A 22,575-nucleotide genomic window follows, 5' to 3' on the forward strand; every position below is an offset into this window, starting at 1 on the left:
TTCAGTTCATTCAGTTGTTCCATTCATTGTTCATTGTTATTAGTCGATGGAAGTGAAAGATTGTTGAGAATAAATAGTTGTCCTCGTGCCGTGTGGGGTCGTTCGTTCCTGACACTTTAGAGAACCAGAGGGTTCACAACAATTTATAAAAATTAATCCGGCAATTTTGGGGCAAATGGGACAAGTGACTTGACATTATGCCGACAGATCCGCATATTTTGGCCGACACATGATCAACATGGTGAGACCAGGAGAGGGCGGAATCTATGACAATGGCAAGGTGTTTATGGTGGGGCGCTACAGAGATAGGGTGACCGGGATCATCGGGTAAGTGGAAGATGGGCATTGGATCTGTGGAAGGGGAAAAAGGAGGAGCTCGGTTTTGGTCACATTTGGCTTAAGGTACCAAGTGCTCATCCAGTGAACAATGTCGTTGATACAGGTCTGAACTTTGGGGTACAGGGTGGCGTGAGATGGGGAGGAAGCAAGGACAGTGGTATCATCTGCAAACAAAGAAATATTGGGAATTGAATTGGGGAGGTCATTAACGTATGTGAAGAAGAGCAGGGGACCTAAAATGGAGCCCTGGGGCACTCCAAATGTCAAAGACTCGGGGTCAGATGAGGTAACTAAGGCATAATTATACTATTCATGTATGTTGCCTCGTCTAACGATACTTCAACTAGGGCGATCGTGAACAATTACATATGACTCGGGTAATGAGCCAGTATTAAATGTACAATAGAAAAGGACTTCACATGGGAACACGTTATGAAGCCACTATCCACGACTGTAACAAGATAATAACCAGTCCGACCGTGCGATGACAGTGCACACCGCTGACAAGCTACTGATACATTCAACGACCTAAGACCTAGCACTAGCACATTATCAATGTGCACGCCACCAGCTTTCCAACTTGGAATGCAAAATGTGGCGTATGATCAAATGGGAGAAGGTGAGCGAAGCGGAAATGTACACGAGCTAAATCACAAGGCAACAAAGAATGCTGACTGTTACAGGACGAAGACGAGTCCAGTTAATAACATGGCAATGCTACAATTCTAAGCAGCAAAGCAACACATCACGAAAGTCGGGTGCGTCTTCAGAGACCATTTTAGGGGTAAACCTTTGCGAAAACGAATTGTACAAAACCGGACGCCACATTCTAACGGAACTTCTCCTGCAAGCCGCTTTTGTGGACGAGTTGACTATGATAGCAAGTAATTTCACAATACATACATTTCACTAGCCTAGCTGTCAATTTGTGCCCTGTTATCGCACGTTCTGGCTGCTTATCATCTCGGTAGAGTCGTAGATAGTTGTTTTATACATGTAACTCGCTCCATATTTTTTATTCATAAAATTATAGCCCGAAAATATATGCGCCTGCGCTTACCGGAATGGGAAGCGGACAAGCTCTGCACTAGACCGAAAAAGTCTCTTGTCTCAGAGAACCCGACCGACAGTGTTTTGCCCCACCGCCTGAAAATTCTATCAGTGCCGGCGGTAAATACTTCTATGTTAGTAAGTGGAAAGAAAATGTGTCGGACAGACGCAATCCACACAATCAAGTAAGCCAATTTTGTAACCGAACGTTTTCGTTCCTTTCTCATCATGGGTAAGTACAAGAAATAATGGAAAAAAAGAACCCGGAACTTATGGAGCTACAGCAAAAGCATAGAAGGGAACGGAAACGCTTGGTTACAAAATTTGTTTAAGAGTTGGTGGATAAGCCGCTGATTATCCACTCTCATTCATTTATCAAATATACCACTCTTTTGTCTATAAAGAATACATTTTTGATACAATTGGTTTACTTGGGTGTGTGGAATGTGTCGCTGCTGAAACCTTTTCTTTCGAAATTGGTTACGCATCCAATTTTTCCCAATGTTTTATTAATATTTACTTTTACATCTTTTTGGGTGGATCTTTTCGCAGTGTGTAGTATAAATGCTCACAGTATGTTTAAAGGGTTTAACATGACCCACATCACGATTTCGCCCTGGTGGATAATGATCAGTATATCTAGCATACCAACTAGCGTTTTCTGGAAACTAGCATAACGCAAGCATAGTCCGTCAAGTTTTGCAGAAAACTTGAATAATCTTGCTCAAAAATGCAGACGAAAATCAGCATGTTCTTCCGAAAAGTAGCATCTTATTGCAAAATATGGGATTTTCGTGAAGATTGACATGGCCCTCTTGACTGCTGTACTACCGCGCTTTTGCCTGCTGAGTTATAATAATTTTCGGATGGTGAGCTAGTATAGTTATGATGAAGAAAGGAAAAGGACAAATGTTACGAGTTATGACCAACTGTCCACCAACGTAACCAGATCTTATACAGTCAGCGAGTGCCACAAAATGGCACAATACTGACAAGGAGTACTGAGACATTCGGCGACCTGACACCTAGCTCCAACACTTCCGAACCTGAACCTTCCAAGTTAGAAGGTTGTTGGTGTGCGCCTTGGAGAAGTGTTGGAGCTAGGTGTCAGGTCGCCGAATTTCTCAGTACTCCTTGTCAGTTTGGCGCTATTCTTTAATATATCTGCGTACGTTGGTGGACAGTTTGTCATAATCGTACCATTTTGTTCTTTTCCTTCCTTCATCATAATAATAATACTGTGCTTCTTGTATTTTTTCTGTTTCGTAGAGCATGACTTATATTATTATTATTATTAAAATCATGTCCGCGTAGGTTGCGGGGGTGCCACTTTCGCTTATGCCATTCAGGATTGATGTCTGAAGAGTAATACGATACAATGAAATGACAAAAGTGAAGTCAACAAAAGCCGTTAGCAACAACACCAATATGACTAATGGAAAACTTCATCCAAAGTATAAAATAAAATAGAATATGCATACAACATGTCTGGTCAGTCCTGTTAGGTGGGGCGTGCTCCACGCCATGCCTGTCGGTCCGCTGCCATTGTGTGGACTGCGTCAACATCTAGCGGCTGGTGGAGGGTAAGTCCATGCAATGATAACAGTTCCGTCTGCAAGACCGTTACCAAAGTCGTCCGAGGTCGACCCCTGAAGCGTTCAGTGCCCTAGTCGTTGGCCAGGCGAAGATACATATCCACTGCCAACTGTGGAGGAGCAGTTGGGGCCAAAAGAGAGATATGGCCAGCGAGACTGTAGCGCTGCCTTGTGATCATCTCGCTGATGGGGACAGCTCCGCAGCGCTTATACAGAGTGTCATTGCTAATTCGTTTAGGGTACCGCATGTCGATGATGCTCCTTAGCTGGGTCCTGTGGAACGAATCCATTCGCGCGAGCTCCGACATCGGCAGGCCCCAAGTGCCGCAGTTGTAGGTAAGGACTGGGATGACGTAGGCGTTGTAGAGCCTCAGCCGAAGACCTTCACTGATCTGGCGCCTCCGGGTCCAGATCTTGAGGAGTGAGTTGAAGGCCGCGGCGGCCAGTTGACGCCTCCGAGCAGCATCTTCGGCGTCACCCAGGAGGGAGCCTAGTTTGCGGACAGTACGCCACGTTTCTTGGTTCCTATCGGGAAATCGGGCGACGGTGGTATGCTCTGTCTTGGAGGGATTAACGTTCAGGTTCCATCTCGCAAGAACTGCTGGAGCTTGTTGTTCAACTTCACTGAGAAACGTCTCATCCCGGCTCACAAAATCAACATCGTCCACGTATGCGATATCCAGCGGCAGGTCATTGTCCACAGCAGGGCGAGATGGCAGCTCCTGTCGTAGGTCCCGGAGAGCAGCCTCCAGGTAAATGGTGAAAAGCACTGGAGAGAGACTGTCCCCTTGAGGGACTCCGATAATAGTCTTGAAGGAGCTTTTCGATTCACCTTTCACACGAGGTTCAAGCCAGGTTTCAGTCAACAGTATACGGATCATTCGGAGCTCACTTTCTTGGAGGAAGGATTCAAGGATCCTCATCAGGACATCGCGGCGGACAGTGTCGAATGCTTTACTCATGTCATTTCCCAATATGTGGATGGACGTATTGAATCGCTGCGTCATACTACATAGCCATCTATGGCACCACACCACATCACTTGTGCTGCGGCCACGGCGAAAAGCACTTTGGGATGTAGCCAGGTACTGATCAACCGCTGGCTGTATCCTCTTCAGCACAATCAGGGACAGCGTCTTTCTCAACGCCGAGAGCAGTACGATAGGGCGCGTACTAGTAAGCGGCCCTAGTGGTTTACCGGGCTTCTGCAGCAGTATTAGGGTTCCTCTGCCAACTTCGAGTGGGTCATGTGTCTCAATAGCTCGGTTCAAGATGTCGGAAGTCATCTCAGCGACAATGGGAGGACTGTACTTGAGTAACTCTCCGGAGAGATGGTCAGGGCCTGCCGCTCTCCCGTTATTCAGGCTTTGGAAAGCCCTCCTAACTTCGGACGATGTGATTTGATTGGGGAGAGGGCTGGGATCACCTAGGAATTGTGGAATGTCAGGGAGGGATTTATCATGGAATTGGCTTTCATAATGTTTGATGATGAACGCCTGCTGGTCTGCAGGGTTGATAACGACCCGCTGCTTCTCATCATGAATAACAGGCTGGCTGTACGGTTTTCGCTTCAGTAGCTGGACAGCACGGAACATCCTTGCCCCACTATCATGCAGTCGCTCCACTTCCTCTGCTTGACGAGCCAAGGCTCTCTTGGCATTGTCAGATGCAATATCACGAATTTCATGCATTGTGCGATTTCTTTGATTTTTTAGTGATTGTCTTTTCTGGTCATCCCTGCACTCTCCAATCGCCAGGCGAAGATCTTTCTGCTTGCGTGACAGCAACTCAATTTCAGGGGAGAAGTCATGGCGGTGATGTTGTCTCTGCTGAGTGCCGGCCGAATCCAGTGCTGATTTGCTGAGGACTTCAGATAAGGATTCCCAGACTGCTTGGGTGCTGTTGGCTTCTGATTACACGCTGCACTGGACCTGGGTCTCCACAGTTCTCTTGTAGGATTCCCGAATTGCAACATCTGAAGCAAGCTTTCCAGTGCCAGGGCGGATGTTGCCGGCAGTGGTCTTGCGTTGGTGCATACCCAGAACACCATAGAATCTCGACATGTCCAGTCTCGCCACAACTAGGCGATGGTCGGAGAATACATATGTTCCCGCATACGACCTTGCGTCTGGTAGAAGGGGACTCTGGTTCTGACGGCAGCAGAGGTAATCTATCATATTGTAAACAGGAACACCGGAATTGTCACCGCAAGGGCCTTGCCACGTTGTTTTATGTCTAGCGCTGTGCTGAAATGCTGTGTTGCCAGCGAACGGGTTGTGAGCTTCAAAGAAACTAGCAAAAACTCCACCACTCAAGTTTCGTTGACCGCGGCCATGGCGTCCAAGAAAGGACTCGCCACTTTTGCGTATCCCTAGCTTCGAGTTGAAGTCACCAGCTACGAACAATAATCCACTGGAAGCGTAGTCAGTCACGGCGTTCGCCAAACTGTCAAAGAACTTACTTTGTTCATCCGGGCTTGCCCGCAGCCTTCTGTTGTTGGACCGTAGGCGTTGATGACCGTCAACGATGATTTTTTGCTATTGGGAAATTTGAATTGAATACCGGCCGCTCTGTCAGAAATACGCCAATACCTGCTCATACAGTCCTTGAGGGCGCCTCTAACGGCAAAGCCCATACCGTAATGCCTGCACTCTGACGACAGGCAGATGATTCTCGTTCCGTTGACCAGCGTTTCATCAAAAGAATTTACTATTTTCGTTTCTTAAAGACAACAAACATCGACTCGGTACCTCGCGATATCCCGAGCAAGCTGCTCCCGCTTCACCTGACTAGAAATACCTCTAACGTTGAAACTTCCTATTGATATATTCTTTAGACCAGTCCTGAATGAAGAAGACATTCTCCTTTTGCTGAACAAAATTAATCCTGTTATCAATCTGGAACATTATTAATCTCTGCCACTAGAAAATCAGAGATGGTTCATAACAAGCGGCATCAGAAAACATCAGCGTGTCGGCTGGCTCTTGCTGTGGCTTATCCAAGGCCGATAGTCCGTCATCTGCATGATTGTATGCTTCTGAGAAGGTTGTCGAATGGCACAACTGGCACAGGATCTGACAGAGGTAATTTATGGGTATCTACAACTCGTTGCTGCAAACGTAGAAAGCCTGGTAGCGCACATATCTCGACTAAGCTGAGTAGAGCATGCAGTTGCAGAGTAGCGGTACATGTTCTTGGCCTTTGTCGTCCAACCTCCAGGAGTCGTGCACGTGCACTAAGTAACGGCTGTGCTTGGGTGTTTGATGTACATTTACAGTGAAATGTGTTGTTTTTGGTTGGCTGAGCGTAGCGAATGAAACGAAAAATGTATGTAGGACTCCGTGAGCAGTCACGTCTCGATGACCGATCACGATCCCCGTGACCAATCAAACAGTCACAAATCCCCGAAGAGCAGTCATAAAGTCACACACCAGTTTGTATCCCGATGACAAGTCACAAACAGCCACGACTTTCTCTGTGAACGGTCACAGGATCCACGTCAAAATATTACGACTCAACTGTACGTGATAAGCATACTTTTTTCCTTCACAGGTTTCAGAAGTGAGCAAGAAAGATTTCGATCAACTCTCGATCTCCGCGTAGTTTACTTGTAGCTCCAGTCTGGTGTGTGTGAGCTCCTCTCCAAAACGAAGGGTGGTCGAAAATCTTGCAGGCTTCAGATAGAATCTCTTTTGTGAGGACGTTCTGGCTAGTAGATTGTGCTATTCATCATATTTGAAGAACAAACTTCGTCGTTCATAAAAGCTATTTCGGAATATTTTCAGTCATGTAATTTTTTGCATGCCGATCTACAGAGAATGACTTCAACTAATCCAGCTTACAAGCAGCACTCGCTTTGTGTTTTTGGAGAGGTTGGGTGACAAGATTACGGAGTCAGAAGTGGACATCGTCGAGGATACAGAGACGAAAAGTATAATGAAGATGGAAATGAAATTATCTTCATGTCCAAGAAGGTATTGAGTACATCAAGCACCTTCGTGTGTGTAACTGTGTCTTTCTTGTGGAAGACTCCACAGAAAAACAATGTCCAGCTTGTTGAAACTGAAACTGCCTCTCAGTTGAAGTCGTTCAGGGAAGACATCTATTCAAGACATCATTGATCCATTCTCAAGAACTATTGTAAGAAATTAAATCAAGTCATGTTATCGACAATAATGGCGAACTAGACCAGAGAAGTGTGAGTGTCTTGTTTTGACTGCAGGAAACTGTATTTCAATATTCTGGTTCAACGTAGTGCTTACGCAGTTTACTGCTTCGAATACATCTTCATTCTTACTCCCAAAATAACTCTGTAAAATTTATTGGTGCAACATTATGGTACATGATCTTTCTCGTTGTGCTGCTATAACGTGTATTATAAGTACATGCATACGAGTACTCAGTACTCTGTACCGTTTACTGTCTCTTTGTCAGTGTTTTCGGGCGATCCTCCACACCTTCATTTGACCATTACGTATTTTCCTTCTAATTATTAATTTTATAGAAATATTCACTCACTACAACTTCTTTTGATTGCTGGTGCGAATGTAGCCTGCGATGCCTGATTTTTAGTGAAAGTTCACCGGGCCGACATGTATCGATATGTATGTCGGACGAGATGTTCCTAACTGGCATGCTGCTTGGACAAGAACTTAGGTTTGATAAGGTTTAGAATTGGGTGCCCAATGGCCTGGAGGAATTAATCATGTTTGCGATCATTATTACCAAGAGTACGGTTCTTCCGTCTACGCATCTCTTCTTGGCTTGTGGATTGGTTGAAAAGAGATAAACAATAATACAGAAATACTTGGTGTTCAAGTATCGTAATGAAAACAGGTTCTACCTCGGTAAATTTGTCCGCAAGGTCAAGTGAATATAGCTTCTAGTCCCGTTGCCTATGTGTGTGTGTGTGTGTGTGTGTGTGTGTGTGTGTGTGTGTGAGCTCAAGGTCAAGGTGTTTGTGTGCATGCGTGAGAAAGATTGTGCGTGTGTGTGTGTTAGAGAGAGAATGTGTGTGTGTGTGTGTGAGAGAGAGAGAGATTTAGAGAATGTGTGTGTGTGTGTTTCTGTGTGCATGCGCGCATGCGTGCGTGGATGTGTTTGTATGTGTGTGGATGTGTGTGTGTATGATATAGAGAATGAATGCGTGTGTGTGTGTGTGAGAGAAGGATTTAGAGAATGAGTGTGTGTGTGCGCGTGTACGCGAGTGTAAGTGTATGTGTATGTGAAACGTGAATACATGAAACTCAGAGTTGTGACAAAGCCTCCAATCTCTCTTGTAAAACAGAAATATCTAAATTCTGCCTGTAACTACTCACAGAGAAAGAGTGATCACAACTGTACATTCCGCGTGTAACTGTTCGCATGGAGTTATAGTGGTCACAACTGCATTCTGTGACCGCTCATAGGGAATTATAGTTTCCACAACAAATCTTGCAGTACGAAGCACTCTGCGAGCAGTCACGAACTGTGTACGTCACACATGTACATGTATGGTGATTTGTGACTGGTCATGGGGCATTGTGACTGGTAAACAAATTTGTGACTGGTCATGGGGCTTTGTGACTGTTTGACTGGTTACGGGGACCGTGATTGGTCATGGGGCCTTGACTGGTCACTGAGTCCTACGTGTATTTTTTGTGAGAATTTTCATCATAGTTACGGCACCAGGATTGCGTCAGCTGTTTTTTTGTCAATGTTATCAAACCTTTCTCTTCATCGTGGTCTTTCTCTTTTTGTTGTAGTTTCCCACCAACCCTCCCCTTTATTCTCACTTCTGGATAGGTCCTGCATGCTACGTTTTGTTCATTGATCTTATGGGGTTATGCTAACCGGTTTTTCCTCAGGGTTGTGCCTCCGCCGGGGTCCTGAGATTTTTTTCCGCCAGCTTCGGGCCTGGTTAATTACCCGGCGGCCCCATTCAACACAGTGGTTCAGTTTTCCATCATGTTGGTCGGTTAAATACATGCACATGAAATGCAGCGTTACAACGTATGCATATATAATTGGTGAAACGATTCTTTTTACATTTGTGGTTGCTCTCCGCTATTGTGGTGTTGAGCACTGTTCAAACCTGGATTTGCCCACTAATACGTGGACATGTATATGCGTGAGGTGGCATGCCCTTCTTCTTGCTCATGTATACACTATGCTAAGCTCTTCCATCTTCCACCGTGAGTGAACAAAGACCATACTGCTACTGTGATCTGTATCTTTCTGTTGTGTGTGTGGGTGTGTCTGCGGTGTACGCAGAGGCCAGCTAGCTGGCAAAAACAGTCTAAGACGACTGCTCAGGGAACCTTCAATATATGGTCGCTGTTACCTGGTGGTCTCCTTGTCAAGGGTCAATTGACTGGAAAAAGCATCTCTTGGGCCTTGCACTTGTAACACCAGTAGCGATTAACTTGCTTGACACGTCCTTCCAGCTCGACGCTGTAGTGGTGACTGTTCAGCAACTAACTTTCTTGTCCGCCAAACAACGTTGGCCGATTTCACCGCGATCCCTCTCACTTACCAATCACGCTACCAGGGTTTCCATGGAGAGTGTTCCTGAAGTTTACAGTCGTGAGTCGCGACTTTAGAGTGCTTCCGTCGATTTTGACGGGCGTTGACAGCTCCGCACTCAAGCATTCATGCTGAGTGCTCCCTAGATCGTCGAACTCTGAATTTTGGGCAAAATGCCCACAGGACAGGTGAAATCAAATCCCGCAAAAAACCCGGGGTCACCATACAAAAAGGTCGCGTACTCGATCGATCTCTTCGCGTGAATAAAAAGGACGTGATTTGTGCTGCAATTCAAGTTCTTGTCAAAATTTGAGAATGGACGCGGCTGATGCACTTGCTTTGCTTGATGACCTTGACGAGGAGGGAGCTCCTTTAGTTTCCGGGAGCGACAGCGAAGGGTTGGACGATCTGTTGGATGAGGATGACATTCTCTCTTCAGACGAGGAAGACCAACTTGACGCAGAACTAGTTTCTCCTGGTGAAAACTGAACCGATGAAGATTACAGCGCGAGTGATGCACTCTCGTCTTCTGATGATGATGAGTTAAGTAGTTCATCAGCTGATCATCAGAAAGACCTGGCTGGTAATGCTCGCGGCGGCAGGTGTCGTCGTGGCCATGGTCGTGGCGTTCCAGGTAGAAGACGCGCAGGAGCTAATGCAGCGGAACAGCAACAGAAAAATTTGCCTGGACGAGTTCTTGCGCAGGGACGTGGCGTGGTGCAGTGTATAGTCCACTGAAAGGAATCAACGATCCGGACGACGGTGGTCCAGCAAACTTCCCTGCGTTTGAGCCTGATTCCGAAGCTGGTCTGAAACTGCCACCTGGTTTTGTGCCAGCATCAGAAGTCTCTTTTTTCAAGTTGTACTTCTGTGCTGAAATTGTTTCAAAGTTCAAGGGCTTCACGAATGCGTATGGGCATGCACATATCCATCAGAAGAGATCATATGCCAACAAGAATGGAGAATGGACTGAGACCAGTCTTACAGAAATTTAGCGTTTTCTCAACATTCCTGGGCCTACTCCTCCACATGGCATGGCACCAGCTCCCACAGACCGAAGATTTCTGGAATACATCCTCTCTTCACAACGGCAACTACGCGCGGAAGATGATACCATCTTGCAGAAGGTTCAAGGCCTTGTTGTGTTTCCTGAAAATCGTTGACCATACATCAGAAGATCCTGGTGACCGCTTGCGCAAAGTTCGCTACCTGTAGGATGCGTTTCGTGCTAAGGCTCGCAGTCTCTTCAAGCCAGCCCAGCACATCGCAGTTGATGAGCGGATGATCCAGTGCAAAGGACGTAGCGTGATGCGCCAATACATGCCAGCGAAGCCGACAAAATGGGGATTCAAGGCATGTGCAGCCTGCGATAGTGCCAGTGCTATTCTGTGAGATTTTGAAATGTACACAGGGGAAGCCAATACGGAAGGTGGACTCGCACACGATGTAATAATTTGGCTCGCCAATGGCCTGGAAGACCAGCAGCATGTTAACTTAATGGTTTTTTTACATGTCTGCCAAGCTCGCTACATCACTGAAAGTCAAAACATCCACCTTGTCAACAATGTACGTACCAACCGCCGTGGCTTTCCCAACATCATGAAGCTAGCAAGACACCAAGACTTTTGAGCTCGTTGCAGAGCATGGCACTATACGGTACGTGCGGGACAATGCTAATCTTTATGAGCAGTGGCGTGACAAGCAGGTCGTCACCATGTTGTCAACCGCACACCATGGCGATGACCACGTTACTGTCAACATGCATGGCAAAGATGCAGATTGTCACCACATCCAACTGGAACTGAATCAGCCGAAAGTCGTCTCCGACTACAACAGAGCACTGGGTGGAGTTGAGACCTTCGACCAAATGGCAGAAACGTACAGGACGCTCCGGAGTACCAGGAAGACTTAGAAAAGCATATTCTACGATATCGTAGATAGCCACAGGATGTTTGGCATCTGGTTAGCAGCATATCCAGGTAACACCACACGCTCAGCACGCAATCTGCACAACTCATTCCAGGATCATCTTATCAGACAACTTACCGGAATTGCAGTCGACGAACCTCCTCCCAATCGTTCCTTCTGAGGAGCTCCGGAAGAGCCACCAGCCAACCAGCCTGCAGCAGCGCTCATGCATACTGTGAAGTATGATGTGCAGAGAAAACGATGTGCCTTTTGTGCCCAAGGGGGAAAAGAGTTCCGGGTTGTCACGTACTGCAAAGTCTGCCGAGTGTTGCTGCACGTCGGTGAGCAAGACTGTTTCGATCGGTATCACTTGCAAAAGTTGGTTAACGTTCCCATTGTTCTCGTCGACCAGTGTTTGCTGAACACTTGTTACTACTTCTCCTGTCTTCTCCTGTCTTTTTAGTACTGCACATTTTGTTGGTGCCAGTGACAAAAGCCGGGACGATGTTCTTGTGCTGGATATAAAGGTTTCGCATCAGTTTTGGCAACATATCTCGAGCCAATGCTCAAGTAGATGTGATTTTCGGATTCCTTGATGTATTACCTTTCAGAAAACATATATGTTGCTATTTTGACAAAGTGAATGGTTTCTGATCTATGATTCGTCCAATGAGAACTGACGAAAATGTGTATATTGTAGGAAGTCAGTGGGTCTCTAAAAGGAGAAAACGCGTTGGGGTTTAAACTACCACGATAACAGTGAATTGAGGTGGGGCGAACAACACTTTTTATTTTTCCTTTTCGCCTAGCGTGTTTTGTGCATGCCACTATCATTCATTTCACCGAGTTGTACGGTTTACCGGGCTTTAGCACCCGTCGTGAGAGACCGGACACGATAATTTCCTTTTTTTCCTTTTTTTGTTAGTTTCGCCCTGATTTCTGTTCCATAACAATATTTTTCATTGATTATTTCACCCATTGTTATGTACGTTTAATGATGACCGTAGCTTAATAAATTAAATCCTAGGCTCTCCACCCGAGTGTAACGTGTAGTTTAGCTATGCATCCTCCCTGAATATTGGGTACCTCTGATGCTCACTGTCTGTCCACTTGTTTGCGATATTTCCGTTGCTAACTCCGAAACGCTTGATCATAGACTGCATAGATATACCAAATACACATGACGCGCCGAAACAACTGGTGCAATGCGTGTAAGAATGCATTTTTTTTACTAGCGAACACAGCCCTACTAATAATCAGGGGAAGAGGACAACTGAAATGACGCTGCACAACAAGACAAAGGGGAGTAGGGGCGATGTGCCGATGTGGTTGGCGAGGCTCATCCAACCGGAGGTCTCGGAATCTTAGCCTACGACCAGGCATCGATAGGAATGCAGCTAGGGAGGGAAGGAGATCAAGTGAGAGAGAGAGAGAGAGCGAGAGAGAGGGAGATGGAGAGAGAGAGAGAGAGAGAGAGAGAGAGAGAGAGAGAGAGAGAGAGAGAGGGAGAGAGAGAGAGAGAAAGAGAGAGGGAGAGAGAGAGAGAGAGAGAGGGAGAGAGAGAGAGAGAGAGAGAGAGAGAGAGAGGAGAGAGAGAGATAAGGAAAGATAGAGAGAGAGAGAAAGAGAGAGCAACGAAGTCAAACTGAATACAAATGGAAACACAAATCTAGTCATGTCCATATCTTTTGCGTTTTCACGGAGACGAAACGAAACGGAACAAAACGGGCTGGCCTCGAATCGTTTTCAAATCGTTCACACCAGAACGGCAAAATCGTTTGGAACCATTTACACGGAAAACGGGCGACTGGGCTGGAGTTAGCACGTGCTGGCTTGGCGCAAGGGCGGGAAGTAACACGTTACTAGGAGTTGACACGTGCTGGTGGTCGAAAGGGTTGGGTATTTCCCGCAAAATATAGTCCCACGCGGAGTGATTTCCATGACCAATTGTCTTCATTGTTCTCACCGTTTACACGAGAACGAAAACGTTTTGAACACGTTTCAAAACACTTTAACGTGCGTTTCCATTTCGCTACTTTTAGGTATCGTTTTAGGGCGTTGTCGTGTAAACAATAGTAATAAGCGAAACGATTTCGTTCTCTTTAGGTCGTACTTCGTTGTTTTGTAAACACGAATCGTTTTCAATTGTTGTCGCGCAAACGCAGCCTAACTCTCTCTCTCACATTACGCGCTGTTGGTTATAAAATCATTGAGCACAACATCACGCGCCGTGTATTACAGGATTATTCGGAAACCAGCACACGATGGGCTGGGCTGTAGTTTTGGACGACTTCAATCTTGAGTGTATATCCTTTGCGTTCTGTCCGATGATGATTTCTCGCGATGTCCGTGATACTAGAAAGTGTTATCTGCACTCCATGGGCAGCCTGGTTTTTCACCTGCTAGTGCAATTGTAGACAGTACACATGTTAGTACATCTGGTTAGCTTCCTGCTCGACAACTTATTATCACCTGCTTGGTTTCGTACCAACCGAAATTGACAGAAAAGACCAATCTGCTTACATTCGTTCAAGTCACCGTCTGTCACAATAAATGGAAAGTTGGTGCGAATGTTGGTTTGATTCCGTACAAAGTATTAGCCCTGCACTTCTACTTGTACTCTATTTCTTCTTTTTAGGCCGCGTACCCTAAGTCTTGTGGTTTATTCAGCATACAATACTATCTGCGGAGGACCAGGCGTGCACGACTCAACCTGCAGATGTCCTGGGCTGTCACTGGAGCACACGGAAAAGACCATGGAACAGGTCGGCTGCTAGGCGCACGTACTGTGACGTGAAGCACAGTAACTATGAAAGCTAGACTAGTCAAAGGCAAGTCTGCCCTGAACAGGAACCTTGACCGGTAGTGTGTGGAAGGAGCAGCTGACCATCCTCAATGTCCCATGTCCATTCTAGTAATGGCACATTCAAGCAATATCTAATGCATACACTCAATCTGCGGACAGCATGCTGTTTCGTTCTTTTTGAACTCATCAGCGCAGCACAGAGGAAATGAGGCCGAACCTGACAGCAATGGAAATAAAAATTCCCAGTCAGGCCCGAACTTACCTTGCCAGAGTGCTCAAACTGACAAGTCAGTGAGCTCTGCATAACGCAAACAGCAAAGGCACTACCCCACGCAAGAGTGCTCAACTGCTACAAGAGCAGGAGCGAAATACTCAATCTGCGGACAGCATGCTGTTTCGTTCTTTTTGAACTCATCAGCGCAGCACAGAGGAAATGAGGCCGAACCTGACAGCAATGGAAATAAAAATTTCCAATCAGGCCCGAACGTACCTTGCCAGAGTGCTCAAACTGACAAGTCAGTGAGCTCTGCATAACGCAAACATCAAAGGCACTACCCCACGCAAGAGTGCTCAACTGCTACAAGAGCAGGAGCGAAATACTCAATCTGCGGACAGCATGCTCTTTCGTTCTTTTTGAACTCATCAGCGCAGCACAGAGGAAATGAGGCCGAACCTGACAGCAATGGAAATAAAAATTTCCAATCAGGCCCGAACGTACCTTGCCAGAGTGCTCAAACTGACAAGTCAGTGAGCTCTGCATAACGCAAACAGCAAAGGCACTACCCCACGCAAGAGTGCTCAACTGCTACAAGAGCAGGAGCGAAATACTCAATCTGCGGACAGCATGCTCTTTCGTTCTTTTTGAACTCATCAGCGCAGCACAGAGGAAATGAGGCCGAACCTGACAGCAATGGTAATAAAAATTTCCAATCAGGTCCGAACGTACATGCATACATGGCACTGTGACTCCGAGACCCATGATCGGCAGAGTCCATGTATTTCATCGCCACAGCTATCAACTGGCATTGTGGATAGCGCCTATCCAGTACTTATTGTCTTTTACATGGTTTGTAGGTTTGTGTTCTCTTAAAAAAATCTTTTTAGGTACGATTGTAGCATCATGCTTGACAAACAACGGATATTTCAATGGACTGCGTACCTGCGCCATCTACCGGTGAAAGTAGCAGCAAGTTGCGCAATTAAGATGACACTGCGTTCCTCGGTGGTAGTCACGTGAGCGTAAAGCCAGGTACTGTACAGTCATGTAGTTTGCCATTGCACGTAGATAGATGCGTCCGTGCTCGCTCCAAGCAATAGCGTGTGGACCTCCTAGAGGAAAGCCAATAACAGCTGCCCAGTACTGTTTGACACATCATATCCCCTCAGTGCGCCCTCAGGCCAGCAGTGAGATCTCCACACCAAAAAAACTGTTGACCTCGTGTCAAAATGGTGAGCCATACATGAATTAGCAAGTTGCGAGCAAGTCACTTAGCTTAGTATCCGTGAGACGTTGATGTTGCTCATTGCGGAAACCAACACACGGAGAGCGTGGGGCTGGGCAGTCCTGGAATACTCAGCAGCACTATAGGACAATATACCGTGGTCGGCTGTCAGGTACATTGCAGTCATATACCCTACAGTAACATGTCTCAGTATTACTGTTAATATGTCCAGCGGGAGGAAGGCTCTACGATAAGTGCTGCAAACTGTAGAACAAAGTCCGTAAGCTGGGATTTAGCAAGACGGTTTACTATCGCCCGGCTGCTGATTGAGAGGCGAGACACTCACTCGGATACATGCAGAACATTTCGAGAAAATGCACAAACCACATCTTTGATGATGGTGTCAGGGGATTCTGGGGCAGTCGCTTCGAGCGCTTACTTACTGACGTACTACTGTAGTACAGTTTTAACCCTCACTCTGCCTCGCACCGCGCGGTTCCATTGCACCACTGTGCTGTTTTCTGAAATCGATATTATAGGAAACATAAAGGGAGTGCTAAGAGCGGGTCCAAAATATTCAACACGCGTCTGTGAGCTGTTATTATTAATATTAATCGCGTTTCCGTGTCAATGTCAGCAATTTCTACATGATAGATGCCCACAGATTCGCATATGCTGAATGGATACGGGAAGAGGACAGCCAACAATAGACAACACGACAAGGGTCAAGAAAAACAGACCAATAGCTAGCACGAGGCACAACATCAAGGCACGACAGGCAGAGTACTGCTACAAACGACAGTTTTAGACAGACAAACAAATGCCAGGACGAAAAATTGTTGCGCCGGAAGAAAACGACAGAGTTCCCAGCACTATGAGATCCCCGACGTTAGCCGCAGACGGAGCGGCACAAGGCAGCCCACTGTCCTCGGTCTCGGGACAAGTCTCTGCGGGAGTGCAGGCCAGACAGGCCTATGTTGCCTTGCCTCCCTGCACCACGGAGGTCCCGGGACAGGACAGCCGGCGGTTTGTAGGTGGTCTGCCACGCCGAAGAGAAGCTTTCACATGGAAATAACTCGCCATTTCCATAACAGGTGGACATCCGTCTGGCAGACGTAGTACGTGAACGAACAGCCTCCAACCTCCTTTTTTGATCCGGCTTATCGGGTGCGCTGCGCCCCGCTTGTAGAGGGCGCTGTTATTGATTGATTTTGCCGGAGCTGCCTGCGGTGGAACGAGTCCAGCCGAGCTTCACCAGTATTAATTATTTAATGGAAGAAGAAAACATATGGAAACGGGCTTTGTAAGAACTATCCACGACGGTAATATGATAACAAGCGGTCAGAAAGTTCGATAACAGGGCACAAAACGGACAATCCACTGAGACATTCAACAACGTAAGCCCTAGCTCTAACACATCTTCAGTGTGCAATCCAACAGGCTTCCAACTTGGAAGGTACAATGTTGCGTACAACCAAGGGGGAAGATGAGCTCATCCTAAATGTGCACAATCTCAGTCCCACGACCACAAAGAATGCCGACTGTTACAGGACGATGACCAGACCAGTTGAAAACATGGCAATGCGGTCTAGCTACAATTCGAAGCAGCCAAGCAACACACCACCCAACTTAGTGGGTCAGTAATATCAGAGATAAGAAAGCGGGAAAACGAATGTAAGAATGTACATGCATGTCAATGACGACAATATGGTCAAACCACGATTCAAGGACGCAAAGCAACATTCTACACCACTTGTGTTGCTCAGAAGACGCGAAGAGCAATAAAAGGGGAAGTTATGCGAACAAGAATCATGCAAAATATAACCTCTCCGTAAAACTGCACCGTACTTCGACTATAACAATTTAGATGGACAATAAGTAGCGGTAACAAGTAGCAGTTTCACACGACGATCGTTTCGGCGTATAGATAAGGAGGGCTCATCAGGTGCGCAAGCATGAACTCCTGTGGAGAGACAGTGTTTAATTAATAGAAAAGAAAAGAGGACGAAAGAACTACAATTTACATTATAATGTCCACTAACACCACCAGTTACGAAACAATCAGCTCATGCGATAACACTGAACGACACTGACCGACTGTACTGACGTCCTACAACTACATGTAACTGGCTAACAGCCCTAGCACATCCTGGATGCGCACTCCAATATACCTCTAACTTGGAAGGTACTAAATGGAAGTGTCCTGAGGAGGAAGGAGGAAACTGTAGTTATTACCAGCCCTCGCGGCGCCCAGCTTACGCCGCTGCCGCGTGCGACCTCTGCTTTCCGCCTAGCCGTGCAGTATGGAACTGTCCTCAAGCCAGTCACGTAATTGACAGCCCAGTGACCTGTCTCCACATCGCAGCGCTTAGAAGCGCCACATGCGGCAGGGCCAGTCTCAGGCTGGTCGCGTAGGCGGCAGGCCGGCGGGCGACCGGCAATGCTGCATTCGCTTTTGGATCAACGAAGTGATACAGGTGCTTGGATCATGGACTGCACCCCGTGGCGCATCAGGGAGGCATCTGGGGCCCATGCAGCCCATAAGCGCACCACCGTTTCAGGTCTGCGCAGGTGGTGGGGGGAGTGATAAGTTATTGTAGTCTGATTTTTATTTTGCCCAGTTTCGAATGACGAAACTGGAGCAAACTGTCATAGTTGGCGAATAAGGCCTAAAGTGAACAATTAAATGTTCACCCGTTCCAAATTCGCGATTCTCGCATCCTTAACTATGTTACTAGTACATACACAAAATTTAAAAGAAGATCCCCAGATAGGCGTTAGCCTTTGGGTAATACTGAAATAGATAATTCTTATATTATTATCTCGCTCGACGGTTGCATGTTGATCGTATATTCCGTCCTGTGTTCCGTAGTTTTCCTGCCCATGTAACTTTCCTTTGTCTGGTCGGCAAAAAAAAAAACTCAATATGACCGACGCCTTCGAAATCTCTTCAAATCATTTTCATCTACTTGAAATATTGGTTGACCTTTCTAGGTATACATACTTGCCGTTGTGGTACCTCATCAATAAGAAATCAAAGGTATATGGCAGACGAAAGAGGAAGAAAAATTAGGAATAGTCACGATATTTGAGCTGAATCCATGACACTGCTGGCTGTTCTAGAGTTATGTCATTCTCATCGATGTAGTGCTCAATTCCGCGCTTTTCTTTGTGTTTCGAACCGAATGCCGTTCCATTATAATGTTCGTAGAGTATTTCGCCCAATGTACGTTCAGTGATGTTCTTTTTCTTTTGCTGTTGTTGCTGTCCCCACACAGGCTATTTGTTTTTGCTGGGTGCGTGTGTATGTTGGTGTGCATGTAAGTGAGGTGTATTAGGGGTGGGAGCATGTATGGTGTGGCTGCACACAGGAGTGAGCAACAGACTAAAAAAGGAATTGACCTGAATCTGATGAATCATATTTCAGTATTAAATCCCAAAGGTTCAACACGCTCGGTGTCAAATGATACTGCTGGCTGTTCTAGAGTTATGTCATTCTCATCGATGTACATGTATTGCTCAATTCAGTGCCTTTCTTTTGTTTCGAACTGATTGCCGTTCCATAATAATTATTATTGTTCATTTCGCATTTCACCCAATGTACGTTCACTGATGAACGTAGCTGGAAAACCGTTCCGAACATTTCCTCCTTTTACTTTTGTACATTAACATTTTATCTCTCTAACATGTACTTTATAAGAAGAAATGAGGACCAAGGAACTACAAGTTACGCTGTAACGTCCATTAACATGTCAATTAATCATTGGCTCTCCACCCGAGTGTAACATGTCTTTTAGTTTTGCATCCTGCATCAATACTGGGTACCTCACAGTCTGTCCTCTTGTTTGCGGTATTAAAGTTGCTATCTCCGAAACGCTTGTGCAAAGACGGCGTAGATATACCAAACATACATGAGGCGCCGAAACAACTGCTGCAATGCGTGTTAAAATGCAGTGCTTGTTTCAGTGTGACCGAAGGCTAATAATAATTTGTAAACAGACTGTATAGCGATAGCAACTGGAAATGATGCGTTCAAATAACTACTGGATTGAGTTTAGGTGAGTTGCCTATCAGCAATTGTTTTATGTGTAATGAAGCTGCGAGAGGCAGTATTTTTTCTACAGTATTATAAAGCACGAGAGTTTGAACAAAGCGACAAGGCATTTAGTCCAGAGCATTGCAAACATGCTAATCCGATCACCAGTCCGAGCCTCAGTAGCATACAGAGAAAGCTCACCAAAAAAAGGTTACAACAAACTGCCAGGCCAAGTACCTGACATCTGTATGGCTAAGCTTCGGGAACAGATCGGTTTCTATCAATACAGAACAAAGAGAATCCTGTGCTGCTAAAACATGATCATCTGCAAGCATCATGTCACACACCCTGACAAAAGCTAGACCTATCTTCTGGGGTAAGGCTGTGAACTGATAAACAAAACTAACAATAATGCAAAGTTTATATTCAATCTAAGTATGAACAATGCAAGGCACCTAAACAGTGTTTTTGAATCTTATCTTGGTTGTGGGAAAGAAATGATTACAGGTATAACAACTCGCTTTGATTTGCCATTCCAGAAAACTTCATCATTCTATAATAATACATGAATAGAGGTTTACTCCATAAAATGTATACCGCTGCCCGGGGTAGATATACACGTCATTCAGTGATCGGGGCGTGGTGGTGGTGGTGGGGGGGGGGCAATAGTCGTTTGTTTGTCGGTTTTATACTATATTTGAATTCGCTAATCCAAACGAGCACAAATGCTCAATTGCAAGGCAGCAGAAATGTCATTACGTTACAGGGAAGGATGGTTGGGGAGAAAATAAAGAGAAAAAAGAGAGTGGTGGTAGGGAGAGATTGAAACATGCAAGTGAGTTGATCACAGGTGGAAATGAACTAATGGTCGTGACTCGAAAGCATGTCGAAAGCGGTGATACGTCAACCTTGCTTTCTGTCACGAACAACACCATGGTTGTCGGGGGCATCATAGATGTGTTCGGCTTTGATTCCGTCAGCAGTGTTCTGCAACACATTGATCATAGAGTTGACATCATCAGGAGAAACAGAATCGCAATAGCAGCTCCTTTCTTTCTGTTTGAATGTGTGACTGCAGTAAGGGGCCTTCCTTAAATACCGATATTTATTTAGAAACGACAACTAGTCGTTTCTCTTCACCCCACCTCCCCCTCACTGAGAAACGAACACATTCAAATTGTACATAGTTTCGATATCAATTTTTGGTCTTTGTTTGGACATGCTCATGCTTGCAAAATGTACATGGATATTTTTCCCCTAGTTTTCGTTTCTAATATATATAATATGACCAGTGCTCTGCGAAAACCGACCTTAGGTGCTATTTTGGCGAAATTGAGTTTGTGCTGGATTGTTGACCCATGACCCTTTCTTCAACTTCTGGTGAAGTTTTAGGTGGATTGCATACATATTCAGTTAGATACAATGACAATTTCTTTGCAATTTTTCTGCAATTTTTGGAGGAAAAATAGCAAAAATCCAGGATTTTATGCTACATTTTGGAACCAATGCTGTGAGAATTCAAGCAGGATGATTGCAACCAAACTTTGCAGAATAAATCTGTATGTCATAATCCTCAAAAGGAAAGGTTTATGATGGCATTGGATCTTCCTGTTGTGGAGATAGACACATTCTATCTCTGTTCTGTGGATGGTGTTGCTCACGAATCTGGTGGGAGAGGTATTTGGCTCTGTTTGAGGATATGCCAGCCGAAATGATGCGTAGAGGCAGGTGCAAAGTAGTGAAGAAGCTAGGATTAATGCCGGGTTAAAGGATATTGATAGTTTTATCTGGTACTGGTAGTTAGAACATCTAGTTATGTCTACATCAGCCACACACATTGTTTCGTAATCGGTGATATCAAATCCAAATCTTGCCAAACGTACTGTATGCAGCTTTGCCACCAGGCTTTGTGAACGCCTGGTGAACAAGCTTCTTCGTAGTGATACTGGGCAAATACATGTGGGTTGGTACTGGCTTGTTGTGCCCATGTGGAGCCGATGGTTATTAAGGGAGGCCATGAACTATAGCATAATACTAGCATAGCATAATGCTCTATAAAATGCTTCAGCTCCACAACATCTTCCACAGGCAGTGCATTCCAGAGTTCTGTGTTGGGCTGATTTCACTTGCACTGACAGCAGCCTGTAGATTTCAGCACCCAGGCCTGGAGGCACACACAAAGACTTCCTGACATGCATGTACATGACTTCCACACCAGCCACTGACTGTACTTCAGTAGTTCAGAGTAGTATTGTTGAGCCCCATCTATCACATCTCCCAGCATGCTGGACGCACTGGGTAGCCTCACCACGTCTCCTGAGCACGTCTAGCTTTCCGCCTACACACAAGCAGCGATCTGTCTTTGTGCGCTGTAAGTGTAAGCAAGGTTTCAAGTGTCACGCTCTTGAAACAGCACCAGTGCGGAACACCTACAGCGCTTGTCAAACTTGTCACGCGCCTCCTGGATTGTAGACAGTACTTGAACCGATTTTTCTTGGTCTGCACTCTGTATATTGCCGGCATTGAGGGGCTGGGCTGGTGGCAGAACCGACGCCTGATCGAAATTCTCCTCCGCATCACCGACCAGCTCGATCAGCGTTACGTCCTGCGATAATCGTGCGATTCCACATCCGACTCTCCTCGGCACTGCTGTCATCAGAACTGCGATTGGACCAGGCCAAAAAAATGACTATTCATCGTGAAGGATTTCGGCTAAAACCTCTGGGGAGAAGCCCACAGCAATTTGAGCTAGCGACCGTCTTCTGCTTCGTTCCGCCATGACTCTCACTTTGTAATCTTCAAAAATCGACAGATCGTGACGTTTTGTTCTTTTTCTCGAAAAAATTACGAAGCACCTAAGGTCGGTTTTCGCAGAGCGCGGGTCATATATATATT

At 45.9% G+C, this 22,575-nt stretch overlaps 1 protein-coding gene across 1 annotated transcript in view; it reads right to left on the bottom strand.

The window, feature by feature from the left end:
• Nucleotides 1-19,524: 19,524 nt before the first annotated feature.
• LOC135825992 (uncharacterized) overlaps nt 19,525-22,575 on the bottom strand; it is a 64,550-nt gene continuing 61,499 nt past the window's right edge. The window contains exon 17 of the mRNA XM_065338625.1: nt 19,525-20,667. Within this exon, the coding sequence (XP_065194697.1) occupies nt 20,584-20,667 (84 nt within the window). The 3' untranslated portion in view covers nt 19,525-20,583. The remainder of the gene's footprint in view (nt 20,668-22,575) is intronic.

Source organism: Sycon ciliatum, chromosome 10 (genome assembly GCF_964019385.1).
Source record: "Sycon ciliatum chromosome 10, ocSycCili1.1, whole genome shotgun sequence".
In the NCBI taxonomy this organism is placed as follows: Eukaryota; Metazoa; Porifera; class Calcarea; order Leucosolenida; family Sycettidae; genus Sycon; species Sycon ciliatum.